The following is a 22,483-nucleotide window of genomic DNA, read 5'->3' on the forward strand; positions in this document are numbered from 1 at the left end:
CAGCTGTAATTGAGTCCTAACTATGCCATTAAGTGTCTCAAAGTCCAATTCTCTGCTGGTGCAAATTGGCTGACAGATAAATTTATGCATCCTTGTGCCAGGGTTAACCTGGCTTAATATGTTTTAGCATTACTTATGTCTTACAAATACTGGACAAATTTTTTCAGAATATTTTAAGACTAAATTCTTTGCTTGCCCAAATAAACTGTAAGATTAGAGTTTCTGTTTTGTGGTTTGCTAAGTCAGGGTAACTTCATGTGATTTTAAAAAGTATTTCTTTCATACTTTGCATATAGCTGTATTTAGTTGATCATTTACACTGAAGCTGCTGTTATAATTTGATGGTTAAAAATGCCTAAAAATACCCCTAGTGATGTATAATTAAAGGGAAGTAACAAAAAGAATAGGCAAAGCTCCTGCTACACATCCCTCCTCTGTCCATCTATTACTTTTCTTTCTTTTTTAATAGAAAAAAGACTGACTGTTGAATAACACAAGTTCCCTTACAATACGGCCTATGCTGCTTCTTATCCGCATTCAATCCTCATCCAGTGGTAAAGTCTCCCAACACAAGATCAAGCTCAATGGAGCCTACTGGCATCAGATCTCCAAGACTTAAGAAGCAGAAGAAAGAAACAGCCTAGAACACAAAAAACTAAAGGAAACAAACACCAAACCACACTACATAAGCAGCGAGTATTTAACACTTGACCAAAATGGACTCAACAGCAAAGTCATGCCAGGTAGCCAAGGCAGGTGAGTCCTGGGCAGCGGCTGCAGTTCCTCAGCAGTGCTGTGCTTGTCTTACAGGAGGAGAGTTAGATGCATCAACCCTAGGCTTCCTCCTGGTGCTATTGTAAAGCCTATACAAAATACATGCAAATGTGGCATAAAAAGGCAACTTTTACTCTGCCCATGGCATAGCTCAAGAGATAACAGGAGTGTAATTGATTTCTTCTTTGTTATACAGAAGGAATTAATATTGGCAATGCTCAGTTTGCATTTGTGTCTCCAAGAAGAACAAAGGTCTTATCTCATCTCATCTGAGACCTTACACAAAGGAAACCTGCTGGGTTGGCTTCACCTGACCAGCAGTAAAGTGGGGAGCTGACACTGGTGCTAAGCATTTTGAAATACATTATGCAAAAGCTATTAAATGTAGCCTGTTTTCAAACAAGACGGCTCTTAAAACTGCAATTTTCTTCAAAGGAAATTGCTTGGGTTTTCTTCACCTAAGCATCCACATGAGTAGGTAAGCAGACTGAATGTTTGCTCACTGAAGAAAAAAATTCCACCTACTTCTGTTAATTAATAACAACCTGAAGAGCAAAGGCCCAGCTGCATGAACTGCGACCACAGAATTTGCACACTTTTGTGTACTTACAAACACTGCCTGAGCACATCAGCATCATGCACAACTGTTAAGCTCAAGATTGCCCATTTCTCATGCATGGGTCTGGACTCTTGCTTACTATGTTTGCTCTTCTACCTTAAGATAGTATCTTTAAAGCTGGAAAAAATATAGGAAATACTTGCAGATGAGTAGTAGTATCCGGCCTTCTGTTTTCTATAGGTTACAGCTATTAGCATTAGCCTAACACCCACTACATTTTCAAGGGGTCTTTTAAACACTGCAATGAAGCACACAGACAAATACAGCATTCTGATACTCTGACCTCCCTCAGCCTTCTCCCTTCAATTATCCAGAAAATTTTAAGACCCGATTTATGAACCATTCAACATCTTTGAAATTATTGTCAGAAAGTCTCATGACACACACGAGATGTTTAGCTGTTGGAGTCTGTACTTTTGGTACACTACATGTGCATAGGTGTAGCCTCTGCGACGCTGCAAAAGCAAGTACGAGTAAGCTCCAACTTTCAGTAGATCCATTCATCTGGGGCAAAACTCACATGCGCAGACGGCGACCACATGGTACTTTTACATTCCTTTTTAAAACTTTCAACACAGAGTAATGCACAAACAGGCTGCTGACCTCCACACGGGCACCAGCTTTCTGCTCTAGGAAGCTATAAGCCAGATCACTGTGATCCGGCTCTTTGGCTCCTTGTGGACACTGGATCCCATAAGATGCCTGTAAGGGACCTGAGAACGGCTGTCTGTGACATGAGAGCTGCCCAGGCAGCCATAGATCCCCTTCTGCACCCCAGAAGCGGGCTGCTTGCGGGGCCAGCCGGGGTTTGGCCAGTGGCCGCTCGCATGGGAGGGCCGAGGGGAAGAAGGTCGGCCATGGTGGCTGGTGGCAGTGCTTCCTCTCCAGCCACAGCCGGCTGTCTCTCAGGGCCAGCTGCTGCCTGACTCTCCCCTTCCCCTTACAGCAGAGGCAGAAGGGTGTGTTTGGGGCTGGGGCTGCCGCTGGGGGAAGGCTTGGGGGAGGCTAAGAGGAGGTGAATGCAGGAAGGGGAGAAGGCTGCTCGCAGAGGTGCATGGTAGGGCACGGATCCTGGTGTTGTGGGGTGCAAAAAAGGTTGCTGCTACTGGCAGCAAATAGACCCAAAGGGAGCAGCAGGAAGATGGGGGCTGGGATGGAGAGGAAGGATAGGCACAGTGAAAGCAGGTCTCTCTAGTCTCACCTGGTCTTTAGTGAGCTATCTGGAGGTACGCCAGCATGCATTAAAGAGGGGAGAAACTAAGAACACAAACAAGATGTCAGGAAAAAGAATTCCATTTACTCACCACGCTCATGTAATGGAGCATTCGGCCGTCCACCTTTCCTTCATCAAACTGGGTCTTATACTGGGGGAGGCCAATGTCATCCAGCCACCCTAAGGCAGAGACAGACACTCATGTTAGTGTGGTAGCCAAGTTACCTAGCACCAGTTAGTGTTATTCTCACTCTTTGAGCCCCAAATCAGGGGCTCATGATTAGGAATCCCTATCAGAAGTTGCTGCTTCGGCATGTAATAAAATCTTACTGGTAACCCAGTGGTAATCCAGTTTTCCATGATTGTTTTCCTCTTCAGACCCGAGTGCCTGCAGAGCAAGCTGAAGCTTCTTCCGATGCAATGGGTGCTTTATCCCAAGCTCCTGTGAAAGGAAGGAAAGCAGCAAACCTAGAGACAATACTGTATTTTATTTCTCCCGCTGCTGAATTACAAATGGTTTCAGAGAATCACACTATACACAGCACTTGCTGGTGACTTGGCAGGTGTATTTTCTATTTGCTGAATATCAGCATCGTTTTAGCACATGTTCAACACTAGGGAAAGGCCCGCTCACTGTGGTGGCTTAATTTCAAAACGTGGTGGATTCCAAACTGTATGAAAATGTCGGCCACAATATTCTCATACCAGGTTAAAAAAACCCCACAATATAAAACATGTTAGCATTCAGAAAAATACTTGATGGGATTACTTCCTTCCCTCCCACTTAGACAGGTAAAGTTAGAAGAATTATTTAGTTAAAAGCACATGAAAGTCCCAGGAATTACTGAAATTTATTAATACTTCCAAATGCATAAACGCCTTCCCCAGTTTAGTTGCAAGTGCAGCCATTCCAGGATCTCTTCAATCGCATATACACTTTCATCAATGCTTGCTAGTTAATGTTACCTCTGATAACATTATTACAGGCCACTATGTCCATATCACGCCTTTCTTATTTCGGTTGTAGTGTAACTACAACTTTGAATTAGCTCACTCCCTCATTGAGAAAACAAGGTTACTATTTGGTGAGGATAGTGATTTTTAAAAACTGAAAGTTCAAATGTTAGCAAATACTGTGGATTCAAAGTATACATTGAATCAACTTTTTAAATGTTTCTAGTTTTAGAAAACAAGACGTAAACAATTCTATAAGATATAAGACAACGAAACTGATCACCCTTGTGTGTAACAAATCCTCATTCTTCTTTGTGTAAAACGTGCAGAAAATATAGTCAGACCAAAACAGCAGCTTTTTACACCTTTCTCACACAGGCATAAAATAACTGTACCATACACAAGTGCTTATGAATCTACAACCCATATGATAATGAGGCACTCGTGTGTGCGTATTTTTAAAGTGGCATAGCCAATTGGTTTGTCCATGCTTAATGAAGTTAAATCACATATTTGTAATTATTAGTTTTATTACATAGCATTACATTTCTACGAAACTTCAACTAAAATGAAACAGATTTGGCATCACTCCAGATGACAAAATTTTAAAAATTCATCTTTTAAATTTTTTGTCTTTTACTGGATGCACCTTATAGACATGATTTACATGCACAGAAATAGCAATTTTTTGTACATTTAATTGAAAGCAGTCTTTCCAGTATTTCTCACCTTTTCCAAATCCTGCTGAGAAGCCTGCAGAAGCGTTTGCCCAGACAGTATCCAGTGTTTGCCATGACCAATGTAAGAGCCTAGGCCTTGGTCCTGGAGCCAGTTGCAAACCTGCTCCTTCGTCCACTTTGCGAACGGCATGTCCAGCTCACTACAGAAAATTTTACCAAAAAAAGATTGATAAGTCCCATGTCTCAAATCTCCTATTCTCATACAGAACAATAAAACCAAAACCTAAGCCTAATTAATGAGTATTTTGTGGGAGTTGGGACAATCTCTGTGGGAGAATGTGCATCAGGGTCGGCTGTTAGGCGAACCTCATGAGGCAGAGGGTGTCCCTACTTCTGAACTGGCAGTACCACGAAGCGCTGATCGCTGCTGACCTCCTGCCACTATCGCAATAAACACAGTCTATTAATACCACTGAAACAACCACCTCTGCTGCTAGGATGGCTAAAACTCTGAAGTAAGACCATAATGTTTTACTTTCGCCTTTAATCCCCAGAAGTGCAGCAGGAAACGTACCAGAGGAATATCTGTCATTGCCACGTGAGGGCTCACACGCCGCTTTGCACGGCCTCACAGCTGCACTCCTGCGAAGCCGTGGACAAGGAAGGCACCACTCGCAGCAGGACCCCACCACCCAACCAACCTCAACACCGTGAAGACCGTCTCTCAAAGGGGGAAACAGCCTGGATCCACCTGCTTCCATTTGCCAGGAGAGGGGACATTTCATTTTGGCACTACGCTTCTCCTTTGGACGCCGTGCTCGACTGAAACTGCTAGGAAGGCAAGCACCAGCACACTTTGCACCACTCGTCTTACTTGTGAGACTGCCCCAGGTCTCGAGACCAGCCCAGTCGTGGCCCCGCCGTTGCTCTTGTCCCTCCTCTTTTGAACTCCGTCTCAGACATGTCATCTGGGTTGAAGGTAGTAGACTGACTTCTTTTAAGTCTAGTTTAAAGGAAGAAAGCATATTCACATTTGGCTATGGAAAAGGCATGCTTCTACTACTGCAACCAGTATAGGTAAGATCTCCTGCAGGGTTTGTGGCTCTTCCTCTGCCCCCCGCTGACCTGCTGTTAGCTCCCTTAAATGCCACGCTGACTCCTGCTCTTGAGACAGTAAACCATGGAGCTACAGGTTGGAGAGGGGAAAAAGGGAAGATGTGTTCCCAGCAAACCCCCGTGCAAGCCCCAGCTCTGAAGAACAGTCATTTCTCATCTTTTACTTACTTTCCAAATAACTTCTTGATCCCTCTGGCCTTTTTCTTGGAATCTGGAGAAGGCGGAGTCATCTGTAGACTATCCATTTCTTTTGGGCGAGGGGGCAAGCCAGCCAGATCCAAGTGATCTGCAGATCCCTTCTCTGTTTCAGCTATTAGAAAACAAAAGCTCCGTCAAGACTCACTTGCGCAGGACTGTACAGACACACTCCTGAACTCGGGAATGACTCTTGCTAAAATTATTGAGAGCCATCATGTTAAGAAAATGGGGCAAAGAGGGATGGGAAAATCCAGGAGAAACAACACGTGTTCCTCCTTCATGGGCCTGACTGGGAACACTCCAAGGCAAAGCTCTGCACCGGTTAAGTGCCTTGCATCCAAGGTGGGCAAAAAACACCTCGTGAATCAATCAGTGAATTAAACCCCAAGTTTACTCTTCCTTGAGGAGTGCTCCTACAGTCCTTTCACAGACAGAGCCGAGGCACATGGATGCCCAGGAACAATTCAGTGCCATGGCAGGGCACCGAACCAGGAGTCCCCAAAGCACAGAAAAATAAATAATTTCCCTGCAGACATCTTTTCTAATAACTTGCAGTATCCCGTAAGTTCCCCATCCAGGAAATTCCAGCAACAAACAACTGCTCCTGCCCCAGGAGCAGAAGGGCCCTTTTCCCCTCACTTCTGCACACTGTGGAATATTTTGTTCCTCTGCAGAGAAACACCAGGAGTTTAGGCTCTGTCTGAACTAGATCTTCTCTTTCGAGGGATGCATAGAACATCTCTGAGAGACCCCTACACATTACTACCCACTCTAAAAGCATTAAATCTTTGATCTGTAGCTGTTGTTTTCTATGAACACAAACCTGAGGGCTTCTGTCCCCGAAAGGGAAGTTGTCAAAGGTTGTTTAGTAAAAGCTAAACTAACAAAGAAGAAAACTATTTAAGATCATTTAAAAAGAAAACTAAAAGAATTGCAATATCTACTAGGCTACGTAAGCAGAGATGTGCCAGCAAGTGCCAGATAGCTGAATAAAATCACCACGTGGAGTTTATGCCACTTACTTGCTGAGGAACAGTGACAGCACGAGCCTGTTCAGATGAAGCAGCTGTGGCAAGGCAGCCTGCAGCAGGCTGACAGTCAGACCTGTAACCACTTTTACCATCTTTTAACATGGCTGTGTAATTAGGTGACCATCCTTTGTTTTTGAAATGGACTCTCAGACTTCCAGAAGAAAACCAAGTAAGTTAAGTGAATCAAGGTAGAGCGTATATTGCTGGGACATGTAGTCTCAGGCCACAGAGTTAATGCTGAGGCGGCCAGAACGTGCCACAAATAGCAACAAACTGCAGGCTTTGCCAGCGTATTTTTCTGCTGGGCAAAGTTTAGATGGTTCAGCCAGAATACATTTGAACATGGCCCATTTTCCACTGATGCTATAGATGTTAAACCTTGCAGTGAAGCAACAAGGTCACATAAAAAATTATTTCCGGGCACTTTGGTTTGACCGCTATCGAGTACGGGGATCCTGCCAGTAAGAGACAGCACTAATGTCAAACCAGGCTTTTGCATTTGTGGTTTTTGCTTTACTTGTATAAGAAAAAAGTGCTAGGTTAGAAAAAACACATTTAAACAGCATTCTACAGAAGGACAAGGTTGGGTGCATTAGTAGCAGAGATTTGCGGGTATTGCAACGTTTGCTCCTTGTACCTCGCTCCCCTTCATGCACTGACGCAACCCCGTAGAACAGCTGACATTTAAGGGGCCACATGGGATACGAAGAGAGCCCAGACCACTTGGTCTCTTCGTCAGTGAGGGGCACACTGGGTGGCTGTACAACCACCCTGACTGACACAGCTCTGATTGCTAAGGCAGGATCTTGCAGGTCTTGCCTGTTCTTGCCAGAACCACCCAGGGAACGCTTAAGTCACAAGACTAGTTTTTACTACATGAATGGCTCCATCCCCATCTGCCCTCTTAGAAGAGGAATTACATACCCTTCCCCCCAGAACTCCGCTAAGTGAACACCTAGGAAATACACCTCATTCCCTCCTTTGCCAGCCTTTAAGTTCTTCCAGGGGCTCCAGGACAGATGACAGCACAAAGGTGCCTCCGGTATTTAAATATCACCGATACTCACCTGCTACCTCGGTCTGTGGGTAACTTTGTGCTCAAAGTTACGGCAAAGGTCTCTGCAAATTAACCCGCAATCTCTCTGATTAGTAGCAGTTACTGAGAAATGGCGCAGCTGACTTTTAGCAGACGGCAGATGTTACATGAAAACTCCTTTTAGTGATGGACAAAAGTTTCGATGCAGAGCTCTGGTGTCTAGTTCTTGTTTGAAAAGTGTGTGGCCATAACCAGCTGTTAGCAGCAGTCACAACACAGCGCTGGTACAGGCAGACATGCAGGATTACTATACCTAAAGTAGGTGCACTTGCACTTCGACTGCGATCTTCAGATATCCAAATAACGCACATAACCACACGCAGCACAATGGGAGAGAACACGCAGAGGGACAAGGTAAAACACAGTTCAAAACTTACGTCAGCAAAATACAAGACAAAAGGAGGGAGGTACATGAGACACATGCGCCACACGCAATGCTGAATTCACACAGAGATTAGGATTACCAATTTACTGTTAACCCCCCCCTCACAAAAAAGAAATGCAGTAGAGCTGTACGGTGGAGAGGGTAAAACAGCACCGCAATCGCTTTGGTGCAGGGAGGTCACTTGCTCCGTGACACATTGGGCAGGTGACTCATGCGGGCTCCCGTGAGGTGGCAAGTATCTGGACACCAGCTTTACAGATGGAAGCACTGAAATCTGGATAACGTAAATAACTTACTCAAATTCACAGGACCCTGATCTAAATGGCCCATCTTCCAATCCTTTAGGACAGCCACAAGTACTCCACTTTGTTAAGATAAATTAATTTCAGGATGAAACAAGTGATTACACAAAAGCACACATGAAATAGACCAAAGCAAAGAGTCTAACCCTCAGAATAGACTGTACATCTATTCCAAGTAAGCTAGCAAGTTTCCATGCTATATATCATAGGCAAATATGGGCAATGTATAATAAATGTGTAGGTATGTTATTTCTTTTGAACAAAAGCCTAAAATTGTCTTTGAGTAAGTAAGAACAGGAGACTCTTCTGCTCAACAAAGCAAAAGCTATCCCCCTTCAGGCTTCTGAAAGATAGAGCTAAATTCCCAAATCTTGTGCAAGAGAAAGCCAAAAACTTCAGATGAATGGCAGCAGATCTGATGCATAGACTCACTTGATGCTTGAACTGGAACAGTGGAAAGACTACTATAGCAGAGCAGTGAATGCAAGTAGGATTTCAGTTGGTGGCAACAGTAACTTCTGCATTAAGCATAACATTTTGTTTATTTATTTTTCATGTGCACATGTCATCAAATGACAATACCAAAACAACCCCCCCCTCCATTACAGATCCAAAAATCAACATGAGCTTGAATAACTTGTCAATCCTGTTCCTGTCTTCACCATCTCTTTTGCAAGGCTGCTTAAATACACGTAACGTAAAGAGGAAGACTGAGTGCTGCTGCCTCATTTCTGCACATCTGAAAATCTTACGAAAGATAAACTGAGTATGGAGCCAGGGGGAAAAAAAGCCCACAAATCCCATGTGTGAACTACTGCCAGACAGCTAGCATTTCAAAACAGCAGCAATCCAGGGGAGATATCACAGCAGAGGGTGAAACTGCTGTGATCAAATACTTCATTACATCAATGAGGTCTTTTCCTGAGGTTTTTTGTTGCTGTTTGATATTTTCCAAACATTCTACTGAGAAAAGTGCCACCAAGTCACAGTAAGACTAAGGCTGGCTTTCCTGCTTCTTAAGACAGTTACAGCTGTTAAGACCCTTCAAAATACACAGAATCTGCATGCAGGCGCACGATACCTACCCAGATTGGGGGCACTCGCGGTCCTCTTGTTATTTTTTATCTTGAAAAAGCCTCGTCCAAACGAAGATCTGGCTTTACGGGTACCAAAACTGTCCTCGTCGCCTGTGCCACCATGAGAAGGAGACTTTGGAGGGAGAGTTGCGAAATTATTACCTTCCACAGGAGGTTTAACCTGCTCAAGTTAGGGAAATAAAGATTCAGTATCAGGGAATTGCAAAAAGCCTTTTGACTGCTGACAGATAATCTGAAGAGTCCCTCTCATTTGTTACTACAAGAAAACAGAATGTAAAAGCCATAAAGGAAAACATAAACAAGATCTTCATTTGAATATGTTCAGGACCCAGGATTACTATCACTACCTTCTAAGAGTAACATGTCTTCTTTAAGATGTTTCTCAGTTTCTGCAAGGCAGGCTTACAGGTATGGAAAAGGTAAAAATACAGTCCTGGAAGGCTTTGAACTTTTCCAGCTTTCCAGGGTTTCTGTCTCCCCTGCTGATAGCTGTAGGGGCAGTGGGAAGCAAAGAGAGTGACGAGACCCCCACAGTATATCGGTTCTCTGCCAAGTGACAGCTCTTTTTGACTATCACTGCTCTGCAATTTCAGAATTAATGGATCTATGTCCACTGCCAAAGCTAGAGGAAATTAAGTATCAAGCAAGGAGTATAAATGCCAGGACAGACATCAGACACACCAGTTAACCAATTTAAAGCAGTAGTTTTAACATTGCTGGTTGTTTCACCAGCTTTTTAAAAGAAGGAGGAAGCAGACCCATTCACAATCCAAATATGATCCTTTGGCCTTTACTGAATCGATACAGCATTCACCCTACAAGTGGTATCTGAGGTATGCCATCTCTGCTCAGGTCTTCATATAGGTAATGACTATGGCCATACGGTACCACAGGGTAACTGTTCTGCAATGACAGTCTTTTTAGGAACACAGTTGCTACTCATAGAAAACAATTTGGAAAGCCAAAGATTTTTAAAGAGACGCTAATCAAAGGTAATTACAGAGTCAGTAAAATACTTAATGGTTAGCTTTGCTAATTATCTAGTGGTAGACTATGTGGGGGAAACATTAGCTTAGATGGCAACCTTATGCTCAACCAGACTGAAAGATAATCCATGTGTGAGAAGACAAGAACATGCAAGACACTGACACTGAAGTGATAGTGACAACCATCATTCCTTGCTATCTTGTCTGCAGGTCTGCTATTTCTCCCTCTGGAGCTGCATGCTGCAATTTCACACAACTGAGCCTTTCAACACCTGCTCTCTGACTGTGTTTCTCCATGTACGCACACGAGCGCGCACACACACATTACCTCTGTTGGCTTCTGTGCAGAGTCTCTGTCCTGTTTGGGAAAGATTGAAAAACACATTTAAAAAGTCATGGTTTAATAGCCCGTATTCAATTCACTATGGTTACGCTGAGTTAAATTCTGACTGAAATACCCTTCCCTGCCTATTTTTTTCCCCAAAATAAGTCTCTTCAGAGCTGTATTTCACTCAGATTAATTCTTGCTTTCTTTGAGGTCAGTGAGCTGACATGAAAATACGGTTGCTTCAATTTACTTTGTAAAGGATTAGCTGAGTACATAAATAGCAACATGCAGTCTGTTAAGGCACTGATGGACACAGCTGGCTGAGGGGACCCAAAGCACGAATCAGACAAGGTAGAAGCCAAGTAGGTAAAACATCCACTCTTTGGCTGTCCAAACAAACAAAAAAACCTCCCTAAGTCATGAACTCTAGCTCTCATCATCAAGTTCTGGTTACATTTTCAGTCCTGTCAACATCCCTCGGGAGCTGTAAGGCACAGCTCAGCAGCTTGGGTATCAGGGAACTTAGGAGCTTTCAGGAGTTTAGGCTGTCAAAAAAGAGCACGGGAATTGCCCTGATTTGATGACATTGTCAGAGGCTAGCTGCTTTTGGTCACTTCAAAAGAGACCTAACTGAAGCTGTCACCAGACATTCAAAGGCTCAGTATTTTGTCCCCGACTACCTAAAGCATATAGTCATGCCAGACTGTATTTTATAATGCATTAATTACATGGCCTTCCAAAATTATTCGCCTTAAACACAGGCAGAAAGTGGTAGTGGGACTTACTTTCTTCTTGTCTTAAATCAGAAAAGCATATCAACTAAAAAAAAACCAACCTCATTATCTGAGGAAAAACACAGCAAGAGAGTCTCTGGTAAATGCCTCATGCAAAAAAGCACCTGTGTTTTCAAGGACAGATTTTCTCCTTTAATAAAATCTGGGAGATGTCACATGTACATGACCATTGCTAACGCATGACATGAGGAGCCCTACTTTGACTCAGAATTTCTCAGAAGAAGGCAACAGAGTGTCTGCGTGGTCACTGCCACAAGAGAGATGTCACCCCTATTTCTAAGAAGATGGAAGTAAGAGACCAAACCAACCGCTTCGGATGTCTCTTTTCTCAAACTGCTCAGACTGCTGGACTTCTGCAGCGAAGAAGTTCTAAAACGACGACATAAAAAGCAAGCCAAATTACTGGAATTAAATTTGCTGAGATAAACACACTCTCAGGAATCAGCTTCAAAGAAAGCATTATAATACATTTTGAGATATACTAAAAACAAAGACATTTTGAATTAAGGCAATCAATGCACTAATCAGAGCCCATGCAATTTGATGAGATACTGCAAGAACCTCCACATCATAATTACTGCTGCTAATGCTTCAGTGACATGATGCCTACCTTTGGATATTTTTGGCTCCTTATTTAATGTTGTATTTTCAGAAGTACAAGCAGAAGTTACACAGGCAAAGGAAGTGATATAAACAAAAGCTATGAAAAACAGTATTTTTAGCAACAGGCTTCTGACTAATTTAATCCTTAAAGAAGCCAAACATATTAAGTCAAGCATGTGTGTTTTAGTATTTTATCTTCAGTTCTATTTTCCATGTCGGACTATAGATCCCCCAGCTTCTGGTGGGATTTACAGTCTAGAACACTTAGGTCTGGTTGAAAAGAAAGTTACCATTAAAGTTTTTCCCGCAACCAGGTATAAATTAAGAGTAACTTCACTGAATTTTACAAAGTTACCTATCTTTATACCAATACAAGGGGAGTAGAATTTGGCTTTTTGGGAATTTTCTCGTGGCACTGACTAAGTCACTCCAAATAAAAACAGCTGCTGAGCCTCACACTGCATACCAGACAAACCCTGTTGACTTAGGCTCCTTACTAACAGATCACTTTGACTCAACTTCGAGTTCATAAATAGTCCCACTGATTTCCCTAGGGAATATGGCTATGTGGCAGAAATTAAAATTATTTTCTCATTGTAGTCAGCTGATCACCTTTCTCCCACTATCAAAAGAAAAAAGCAAATCACGTGCGCATTTACTATGGAAAAATGTAAATTTCAAAGTATATTGCCAGTCTACAACCCAATTAGAGATGCTTCACAAAGTAGAAGAAATTAACTGCACATGTGCACAGATAAAGCATTGAAAAATAATGATCATGAAAACATAGGACATGAGCAGAAAACTACCACCACTAAGTATCATCTTGGCTAGAATTAGTTGACATATTTACATGTGTATGTAAAATATGTGGGTGCATTGGGGGGAGGTTCAAGTCAACAATCACATATAAATATGTTTCCTAAACATTTTTGATTATGATACTTACACTGGACTGTCACACAGCTGAGTTTCTGGGGAGGAACCTGTTGATCTTCCTTCACTGTAAAAACAAAAAAGATATGAAAAAAGTAAGGCATCTGGGGATCCCATCCAAATACCTTGCTGTTACAGAAATCCTAACATCTTAGCCTGCTTTAATCCTGTTTTCACTTCAGCTGTTATGGTACTAACACACGGCAAATTTTACCCTCTACGGTGGCGAGTCTTGCAAAAGATAAAGGACAAAGGTGAGCTCAAGAGCCCCAGGAAAGACAACTCGCCCTGTCAGTTGATGACAATACCGCACTATTCAGCTTAAATAAATGCAGAGGTTACAGCATGTGCATGGTCTGCAGCAGCACCAAGTAGTGGAGGTCACCGGCTCCCTGTGGGTCACCCACAGTGCGGGGCATTTTGCCACAGGTTAGTGCTTTGTTTGTTTTTTTCCAAGACGGGACACAGATGAAATCCCTGCTGGTGATGGCTAATGCTGCATGAGGCACAGTGCAGTGCAAACCAAGCAAAGCTGGTCTTCTGGATAGGATGCCTTCCTTGACTGGAACCAGAAAAATCACACATCAACTTGTGCTTGCACTGATTTTTCACATCGAGATGGATGACAGTTTTAAGCCTACAAGATTTCCTTGCCTCTGGATTCTTAGTATTTGATACTCATTTAGATAAAGCCTGGGATTTGGACCCAGAAGAAAAAACCCTAGCACAGCCTTGGTCTAGCTGTGAGTCCGGTGTGCGCTTCAGTACTCCCTGCAGTGCCAGTCCAGATCTGCAGGGGCCGGGTTTCCTCACGCAGGCAAGGAGGGTGCAGGCTTAGAAATGCTGGAGGAAGCTGATGGCCGCTTCTCACCCAGGAGGCTGCCACTGGGTTCAGGCACGGAGGCCCCTGGGTGCCACAGCCCCGGGGTGCAGCCACGCTTTGCTGGGACGCTGTGCCTACACATTTCGTCTGGCTTTCAAAATCTCAAGCAGGGCTCTCATAAGAGCAAGCGGAGAAATATCTCTGCATTTCATCATGCCAAAGGATAGCAGCAAGGATATCTCTTTCTCTGATCTTTTGAAACGCCGCTTGGGTTTCCTTCTGGGGCTCCGTTAACAGCTAGAGGTTAGAGCTGGACAGTTCTTTTGTTGCAGTTTTGGCAGTGCCTTACACCAATCTTTAGCAACTATGGAAAATGTCTGAATGCAAATCATCAGGAATGCATTTGTGCTAGCACAGCCAACACTATCTCAGCCAGACCTAGATGATGTAAACCTAGATAAAAATAATGATTCTGTGTCCTTCATTACATTAGATCAGTTTTTCTCTCCTTCTGTTCATTTCTTGCGAAGCAGCTGGTATAGAGTATGAGTGCTGCTACAAGCAACAGCAACCAAACTAACACTTGCTTACTGAAAAAGATTTAATCAATACACTTCACGAACATAAGATTAGTTTTCTATAGCTAGTCAAGTGAATGCTAGCCTTGTTTAACTGACTTAATGACTTGACAATACAGTAACTGACAGATTATTACTCTTATTAAACGTCACAGAATATTAGATTTACAACTGAAAAATACATGGAAACAATAATACCTCATGTCATTTGCAGGATCTGGCCTAGGCTGTGTTTTCACTTTCTCTGCAACAGTTTCTGAGCTCTTGGATGTTGATGAAAAAGAAGGGATTGAAATCTGTAAAATACTGGTGTGGATCTGTAAGGAATTCTAAAAAGAATGAAGAATATGTGTTACACTGTTTTGAGCTGAAATTAAGCAGTCATAAATGAAAGAGGAGTAGCAGATGAACTATGGAAGAAGGATCTGAAATAATAAGATTTTTAAAAGTGATTTTTTTTCCTTTCTTGCTATTGTAATACAATGATTTACTACTTGAAAGATGGCACTGAAGATAAAACGTGAATCACTGCACAGATAAGCTACAGCATAGACAAAATCTCATAATTCTCCCAAAGCTGCCTGCTAAATCTCTCTCTGCCAAAGACCCCATGAAGGGTAGCTCACTTTTCAGGCTTACTCCTGTCCTCAGCCACTCAGAGAATACCAAAAAGCTGCTAAACATTTAATTTAATTTCATTTTCTTCATAGTGTGTTCATGCTGTTTAGTTAAGTAAGTCAAGTCCCTGCTCTGACTCAGACCGTTAAGAGAAGAGATCTATAGTTTTATTACTGGAAAATGTGATCGTAAAAATCAGAGATTGGACCACAACCTACTTATCATTTAACTGAATGGATGTAATGATGACTGAATCCTGTTAAATATGACAGTCCCAACATGTTTACCTCAAGTTCCTGACAAATTAAATGCATCTCCTAAAAGAGCTATGTTTGATATGAAAAGTCATTTCTGTGTTTGATAGAAAAAGTAGTTTAGACTCATTCTCATGACAAATACAGCTATTTGCTGTCTCCTGATCCCATTTGATGATTAAGAAAAATAAATTTAACTGAACTCAAATGAAACTCCTCAGCAGCTTTCACAAGAAAACTACATTCTCCAAAAGGATATGGGACATTACTAAAAACTGTGCAACTCAGAAAAAATCTTTTCAGAAACTTGAGTTTTGGCATCTGCAATATGAATCCAGCACAAGCAACGTTTTCAAGGAGTGATGGCATTAAACGAGGAAGGAAAAAAGATACCTCTTCGTGAATATTCATGTTAAACTCATCGTGAATTGGAGATGCTGTTACTGGCGTTGGGGATGGGCTTTTCTCCGGGTCAGTCAGACTTGGTGTGTCCAATAAAACCGTGGAAACAGACCCTGAATTCAATAAGTCTTCACCATCACTTTCCTTGCCTGAAGGGAGAGAAGATGGAAACTTGTTGGCTTTACTTCTGGATACATGATGACCCTCGTTCCCACACAAGGCACAGCCAGCATGCTCATTTATGGGCCAAAAAGGGAAGAGGCTAGGATTATGTATTTTTTTTTTTTTAGGACAGACTACAATAGGAGAAGGGGAGTCATTACCAAATGTCGCTTCCTAATTCAACCACCACAACACAGCAGGGTTGGAGCAGAAGGAGGACATACATCTGACAGCAAAAAAACCCAGCAAATGCCCTCAGGGCATTTAGTGGAATCAGCTTCAACAAGCTGAATAAACTGGAGTAGTTATTTCCTGTCCTGTGTTCTGGAATTTCGTACTAAATACTTATTTTCCCTTATTCACTAAAGAAAGACCAGGGGGTCAAGTCTGCCTGAAACTTAAGATGTGTCTATGGTATCTTTGAGTTACCCACAGGAAAAATGCAGCCTACTGCACAAGAGTCTAACACCAGCTTTTAAGAGACTGCATTATGTTTGCAGACTGCCACAAACTGCGTGTTTGAGTTAATTGAGTTAATGCCATATCCCACATCAGCATCTGGCATCCTCTGCTCCCAATGAGCGACTCGCTGCTCCTGAACTACCTCAGTATTACCAAAAGGCTTGGATTTCCACACTTGTCATCGATACCAGAGTACTGACACTGACAAGAAAAAGTTAAAGGCAACCAATACTTTCTAAAAAGTGAGCAGACACCTAGCACTCATTGCCAAAGATCCGATGCAAATACGAGCCAAAGTCTGTTCGCAGCAAAAACCTCTCTTGCTCATTTTTCACTGCCTGAAATCTTTGTCCATGCTCCATGAATTGACCATAAAGCACAGTTCCCAGAGACCCAAGGTCTGTTTTAACATCCTCCTGTCTGAAGGCATAGCACTGCATGAAAGAGCAATACCTATTCAAAAAACGCTACTCCTCCAACACTCAACACGGTGTTTTGCCCTCATCATCACCTTTCCTCTTCCCTCACTGATAATGTGCCTTCCCAGCCTTGCAGATCGAAGAGATGCAGGTGTGTCCTTAGTGCCCCTCAGTGGTTTTGAGGAAGGAAAAGCCCTTACATACCAAGATCCAAAGCCACAGACAGTTTTCAGCCCAGCATGCTCTGGCACATGCCAGCTCCCGTCTGGGCTTACGTCCACGATGCCAGACTAAGAGAAGCTGCTCCCTGAAGCCCCTGTTGCACCCACCTCAGGGCTGCAGTGCTCGTGGGGGAGCAGGACAGGCAGCTGGAGACTGTGGTGAAGGGCTTTTATGTGGCCCTGCAAATCAGCTGGTGACCTCAGGAGCGGAGTTGGGGATCTCCTTGCTGCAATTACAGCCGTCCCACAGGGGTGACCTCTCAAAAGCCAGGCAGAAGCAAAGAGGGGCACCAGAAACCTCTCTTTTCCCTGGGCCCTAACCCCAATCTTGGCAGCATGTCCAGATGGGGCTCTGCCCTCCACTTTTCCTGCCTTGGCCCAAGACAGCAGACCCAAGAGCCCAAACGTGAATCCACCACCACAAAAATGCCTCCTCACTCATTTCTGGCTATTGACAATCTTCACTCTTTGAAAGGATCCTTGGGGGCTCCTTTCCTACATCCCTCTCCTAGGAAGGTCATCCACCTCCAACATCTGCACGGCCAACAAAAGCCACAAGTCCTTGTCTGTCCTATAGAAGCTCAGGCAATGAGCTCGGGTCAATTCAAGGTCTGTGGAAGGCTGGGTTGGCCTTCTCTGGCCTTCAGAGGACTCAATGACAAAGAAGGTTTCCGTAAGGCACTAATACAACACTGTGGCGCACAGACTTTTAAGTTGCGCATATATTATAAGTGCATATATTATCAGAATGTTAATGTCTAAAATTTGTTGGGAACAGGTCTTTCAGAGGACAGTAACCTACAAAATGCAACTTGAGTGCTGAAAGAACAGGATGACGCAGGGAAAAAACCCACCAGGCCAGGATTATCGCTGTAAAGGGAGATGCTCATTTTCTAACATCTAAGCATTTTCATCTCAAAACCCAGAACCATTTCAGTGTAATGTTCTACATGTGTTTCTTTTGATTTTCTTTTAAGGGAGAAAGGAGAGAGAGAGGGTATTCAATACAATTACGTCAAACTGATGACCACCTCAACATTTATCACCTTTGGGGATCAGAAGCTCCTGGATCTGGAAACCTCCACCAGTCTTGGAACATATGGAATGGACTGTTACATGTTACAGTATATATTATAGCCACCATTTCAGCCGCAGAGTTAAGCTCATTATCTGGTGGCAGATACGGCTTTTTTTTGGGGGTGTGTGTGAAAAAAGACTGGTAGGAAAAGCCAGCCTGGTTCCCCACTGCGGTAAGGAAGGAGAACTATTCCACAGCTGCTGCACGTGATGGTTTGTGAAGGCTTCATTACATGCCAAAGTCATGGCGTGTCATCGCAACACAGTCCTGGCAGCACCTCCAATTTGCTACAGACATTTTTGCAGCTCTCGGGCATTGCTATTACAGCATGCACAGCCGCTGGGGTGGTGCTGGTTTGGCTTGTAGGAACGTGCATGCTCAGGCACTCTTCTGCTCAGCTACCAACCGCTCCCCAGGAATATATGCAGGAGAGGGGAACAGCAATTTTTAGCAGTTAATGCAGCAGCCAGCCCTGAAAGGCATTTCAGGAGGCTATGGAAAGAGCCTGAGAGCTTATCATATCCAAACTAATTTTACAAGGGAGAAATAAGCAACATGACAATAATAGTTACTACTACCAGATGGTAAATGGGACAGCACCCAAATGTGCAGCTGCCTGGACAAAAAAGGCAATTAGCCAGTTCACACCAGTTGAAGAACTGGCTTTTACTCTTCTTAAGAGATGCCTCCAAAGATAGTAAGTCTAAGAGTCGATATAACACTACCACAACGCACTTAGACTTTAAATGAGAGTAGAGTTTAATTTTTTTTTATTGTACAATACCTTTTTTACCTTGAGCCAATATCACCATGTCTTGAACCTTCTTGTACCTATTCAGAGATTGCCGAAGCTCTTCTATCTTCCGATACTCAAATAAAGGAAAGTTGTGACTGTGCTTCTTCCTTCAGCAAATCAAAAATAAGAAATACAAATACTAGATATTCTTCAGTTTAATTGGCTGTGAGACTAAAAGAAATGGGCAGTGTGGATGGGACAGGACCCAGAACTCTGAGAGGCTTTGAAATATCAAAACTTGTATTTAGCAAAAACTATCATCTGGTTAATCACCAGAATTGTCCCAGCCTTGAAAGTGGATTTCAGCTCCCTTGTTAAGTCAAAGGTAGAGTATAATAAATTTGCCATGTACAAAGAAAGCAGTAATCAAAGGATTTAGGACTTTGGTGATCAAAAGAAAACATCCTATAAAAGGCACATGCATATGAATGCGCAAAACCATACGTTAAAATAATTCATACTTTACAGAAAGCCCTTTTGGAAACGCAGCTTGCGATATCTCATGGGACTTGTATGGAACTCTCTACATTTTCTGAACATGGTGTAAATTGCAGTTGCACTGAATTGAATGACATAACAGTGTAAGGACTCTGTGTACATCTGACAGAGCTCATAAATACTCAGTTATAGTCCCTTAAACGCACTGCAGTGCTTCTGACGATGTTGAATCATTGATTCTTACAAATTTGATTTTTTAATTGAATTGTGACAAGTTCATATGTGAAGATTTTCTTAGAGATTTAACTCAAATCTGCTGAATAATTACTGAAAAAATAATGACTTTGCTACCTTCTCTTCATTTGCTGCCATTAGAGATTCTACCGCCTTCTTCATTTTCTGTACCTCTATATCTAAAAACACAATACAGTTCTCTAAGTCAATTTAAATAAGACAGTGTAAGGAAGTAAGAAAAACAAAAAACCTAGAAGCAACTCGGTAATATCTGAAAGTAAATTCACAAATTAAAAGACAAAACATAAGCCACTTAAATCCTATTTTAGATGGAAATATATACAAGAAAACCCTTTTTCTTCAAAACCTTTTTCCTGACATTTTTATCAAGGAAATGATGAAATTTAGGATATTTCCTTACCCATCCCCCCAGCCTTAGGAAAAATGGAAAAGTCAAGAGTAAAACTACTGCTTGACTTTCACTATCTCCATCTTTCAAATAATCAAATAATTGCAAAACAAGAAGTCCAAAATATAAAAGACTACATTTGCAATAAAACACATCCTCATTACAACAGTCAACAAACACCCCAAATGGCATTTCAAAAACCCACTATACAAAGCAATAGGATTAATGGATATGATGAAGAAAGCATTGTGCAGTGATGCTTAGTCTTAATTCAGTATGGATGTAGAAATGAGGACAGCACAATGGAATGATACAAGTATTTGCTGTGATGAGCAGTCATGCTAGAATATACATTGTAGTTCAGATTTGGAAAAGGTCCCTAATACAGACGACAGTGTTCTGCACTTCATCTATAATCCTTATTTACAAAGAAGTATAAATACATGGAAACATGTTTGTTCTAACAAGGTTAGATTTTGGAGGTGTTCTGGGCTAGAAATTCAAAAGAATGGAAATAATCTCCATTTTTGCTAAAAATCTACCTTGCATAAATGAAGTAAACTTTAAATTTCAGTACAAACATAGGCAGGTGGCCAAATTCACAGGCAAGAATGCATTTTACTTTAACTTCCTAAAATTTCTTGGAAAACAAACCGACTGGGAAGAACATTTTCCTGCTTAATGAAATGCAAGAAGAAAACAAGCTGCCTGGCTGGCTTTCTAGATGAAAGACATTTAGACACACTGGGCTAAACCAGCAACTGATCCAGTTCCAATGATTTTCACTCAGTTATGCTAACTGAAAATCTGGTTTACTGGATTGCGACTGCATTTCATTGAGGCGCAACTGTTTTGTAAGACCCCATGAGACCAAATCTTTGTCTATCAGCTTTTCTTCAGAAAACTTTGTATTTCGAGTTTGATATATCCACACTTATTCTCAAATTTTACTGTAAGTGTAACTAAGGGTTATAGATGATGCAACCTAACAACATTTGTTAAAGCAGTTTTGCAAACACATGCAGAAAGCTATTCTGGAAAGCACTTCTGAAATGCAAATGCTTGTGGAAAGACACCAGAAACCTTACTTTTATCTTTGAGCTTCTTTTTACAATTTTCATCTGTGCAGGAAAATCCATTGGATTTGAAATTAGCATGAAGGTTATGACATTAAATAACTTTTAACACAATATTGATACTTAAGGAGTCAACTATTCCTCACGTATTACTGCAGAAGCAAGCAGTTCACGGTTTCAACATGCACTCCCCCGGTGCTAAAGTTCCTAATGACACAAAATAGTCTCACTGCTCTCATACACAACTACCTGTCTCAAGGATATATTTTTCAACTTTTCACTTGTAAGGCCTCATAAAAGGCTTATGCCCATAGACTACTCTTAAACTAACACTTTACTGGCAAAAGCCAGCTAAGTGATAATGTATGCATATTTGTTCAGAAAGCGTAATTCAGCTAATGGGGCAGATAACCACTGTCATCTGCAAACAGCATTTCTTAATATTGGTCCAAGGCAGAAAAAACATGGTTCATCATAGCAGAAGATCTCCTGCTGAGCTATACTGAAAACTAACCTAAAGCTGAGAACCAGAGGGTAATGGGAGTTCAACGTACACAGCCGCCCCCAGGAAGAAAAGCCCCATATAAGTAGTCATAAATGCAATAAAGTCAGACCTTGTTCACACTTAAATGTTCTAAAAAAAAAAAGAGGAATCGTGGTTCACTTGTGGCTTTTAGTGATCTTATGCAGTGGTTTTGAAAACAGATCGTTTTATTAAATAAAATGTGAGAATCTACACACAGTGTTTTCCTCCTCAGGTCAGGGGAGGAGACTAATTAATCTCTTGTGGCTTTATTTTTCTAAAAAACATACTTTAAAAGCGCAATCTTAAAATCAGCAATAACTATCAGTGAGATATATTCAGAAGTGAAATTGCAGCAGGTCAAAAAAGTCTGTGGAAAATTTTTGTGAGGCTTTAAAGAAACATTTCTATTTTTAAATAAGTTCCCAAATCTAAGTTTCCCCCAAATAACTACTGATTTTGTTTCTTCTATGCAAGCAAATAGAAGAATTATCTGACATGTAAAATTTCTGTGCTAATTCAAGCTTAATTAGGATTTAGACTTAACCAGTGCACAAATCCAGAACCAGTCCTCAATTTCACCTACTTATGGCTAGGTCCACACTGAATATTTGCTAATACACATCACACTTTGGTTTGCAGTATGGCATTTCCCCTTCCTTACCAGTAAGGGGTGTACAAGCAAAGTCCACCATAGATACCCACACAGAAAGTTTCCTTCTCAATACAATCTTTTCCGGGAACTTGTTGAAATTAGTTTAAGGATTTCTTTGCCAATGTAAACTGCATCTTTTAAGGCACCATGCAAGCCACGTAAAGAGCTAACTAGGGATTACTTAGGCTAGTTTAAAGTTGATCAAGAACTTGCTATGACAGCA

General features: G+C 41.9%; 1 protein-coding gene across 2 annotated transcripts in view; it reads right to left on the reverse strand.

Annotated features, from left to right (window-relative positions):
• The window catches only part of PPFIBP1 (PTPRF interacting protein, binding protein 1 (liprin beta 1)), a 46,557-nt gene that overhangs the window by 7,797 nt on the left and 16,277 nt on the right, over nucleotides 1–22,483 (reverse strand). For both annotated transcript variants that reach the window (XM_009580637.1, XM_009580638.1), the window contains 13 exons: nucleotides 19,715–19,776; nucleotides 18,923–18,998; nucleotides 15,779–15,936; nucleotides 14,712–14,830; nucleotides 13,126–13,179; nucleotides 11,882–11,942; nucleotides 10,780–10,809; nucleotides 9,454–9,625; nucleotides 5,525–5,666; nucleotides 5,115–5,243; nucleotides 4,290–4,440; nucleotides 2,937–3,048; nucleotides 2,698–2,786 (listed from right to left, as the gene is read on the reverse strand). In XM_009580637.1, coding sequence (XP_009578932.1) covers nucleotides 2,698–2,786; nucleotides 2,937–3,048; nucleotides 4,290–4,440; nucleotides 5,115–5,243; nucleotides 5,525–5,666; nucleotides 9,454–9,625; nucleotides 10,780–10,809; nucleotides 11,882–11,942; nucleotides 13,126–13,179; nucleotides 14,712–14,830; nucleotides 15,779–15,936; nucleotides 18,923–18,998; nucleotides 19,715–19,776 — 1,355 coding nt within the window. The remainder of the gene's footprint in view (nucleotides 1–2,697; nucleotides 2,787–2,936; nucleotides 3,049–4,289; nucleotides 4,441–5,114; nucleotides 5,244–5,524; nucleotides 5,667–9,453; nucleotides 9,626–10,779; nucleotides 10,810–11,881; nucleotides 11,943–13,125; nucleotides 13,180–14,711; nucleotides 14,831–15,778; nucleotides 15,937–18,922; nucleotides 18,999–19,714; nucleotides 19,777–22,483) is intronic.

The sequence above is a fragment of the Fulmarus glacialis genome, unplaced genomic scaffold (genome assembly GCF_000690835.1).
Source record: "Fulmarus glacialis isolate BGI_N327 unplaced genomic scaffold, ASM69083v1 scaffold13106, whole genome shotgun sequence".
NCBI classification, from domain to species: Eukaryota; Metazoa; Chordata; class Aves; order Procellariiformes; family Procellariidae; genus Fulmarus; species Fulmarus glacialis.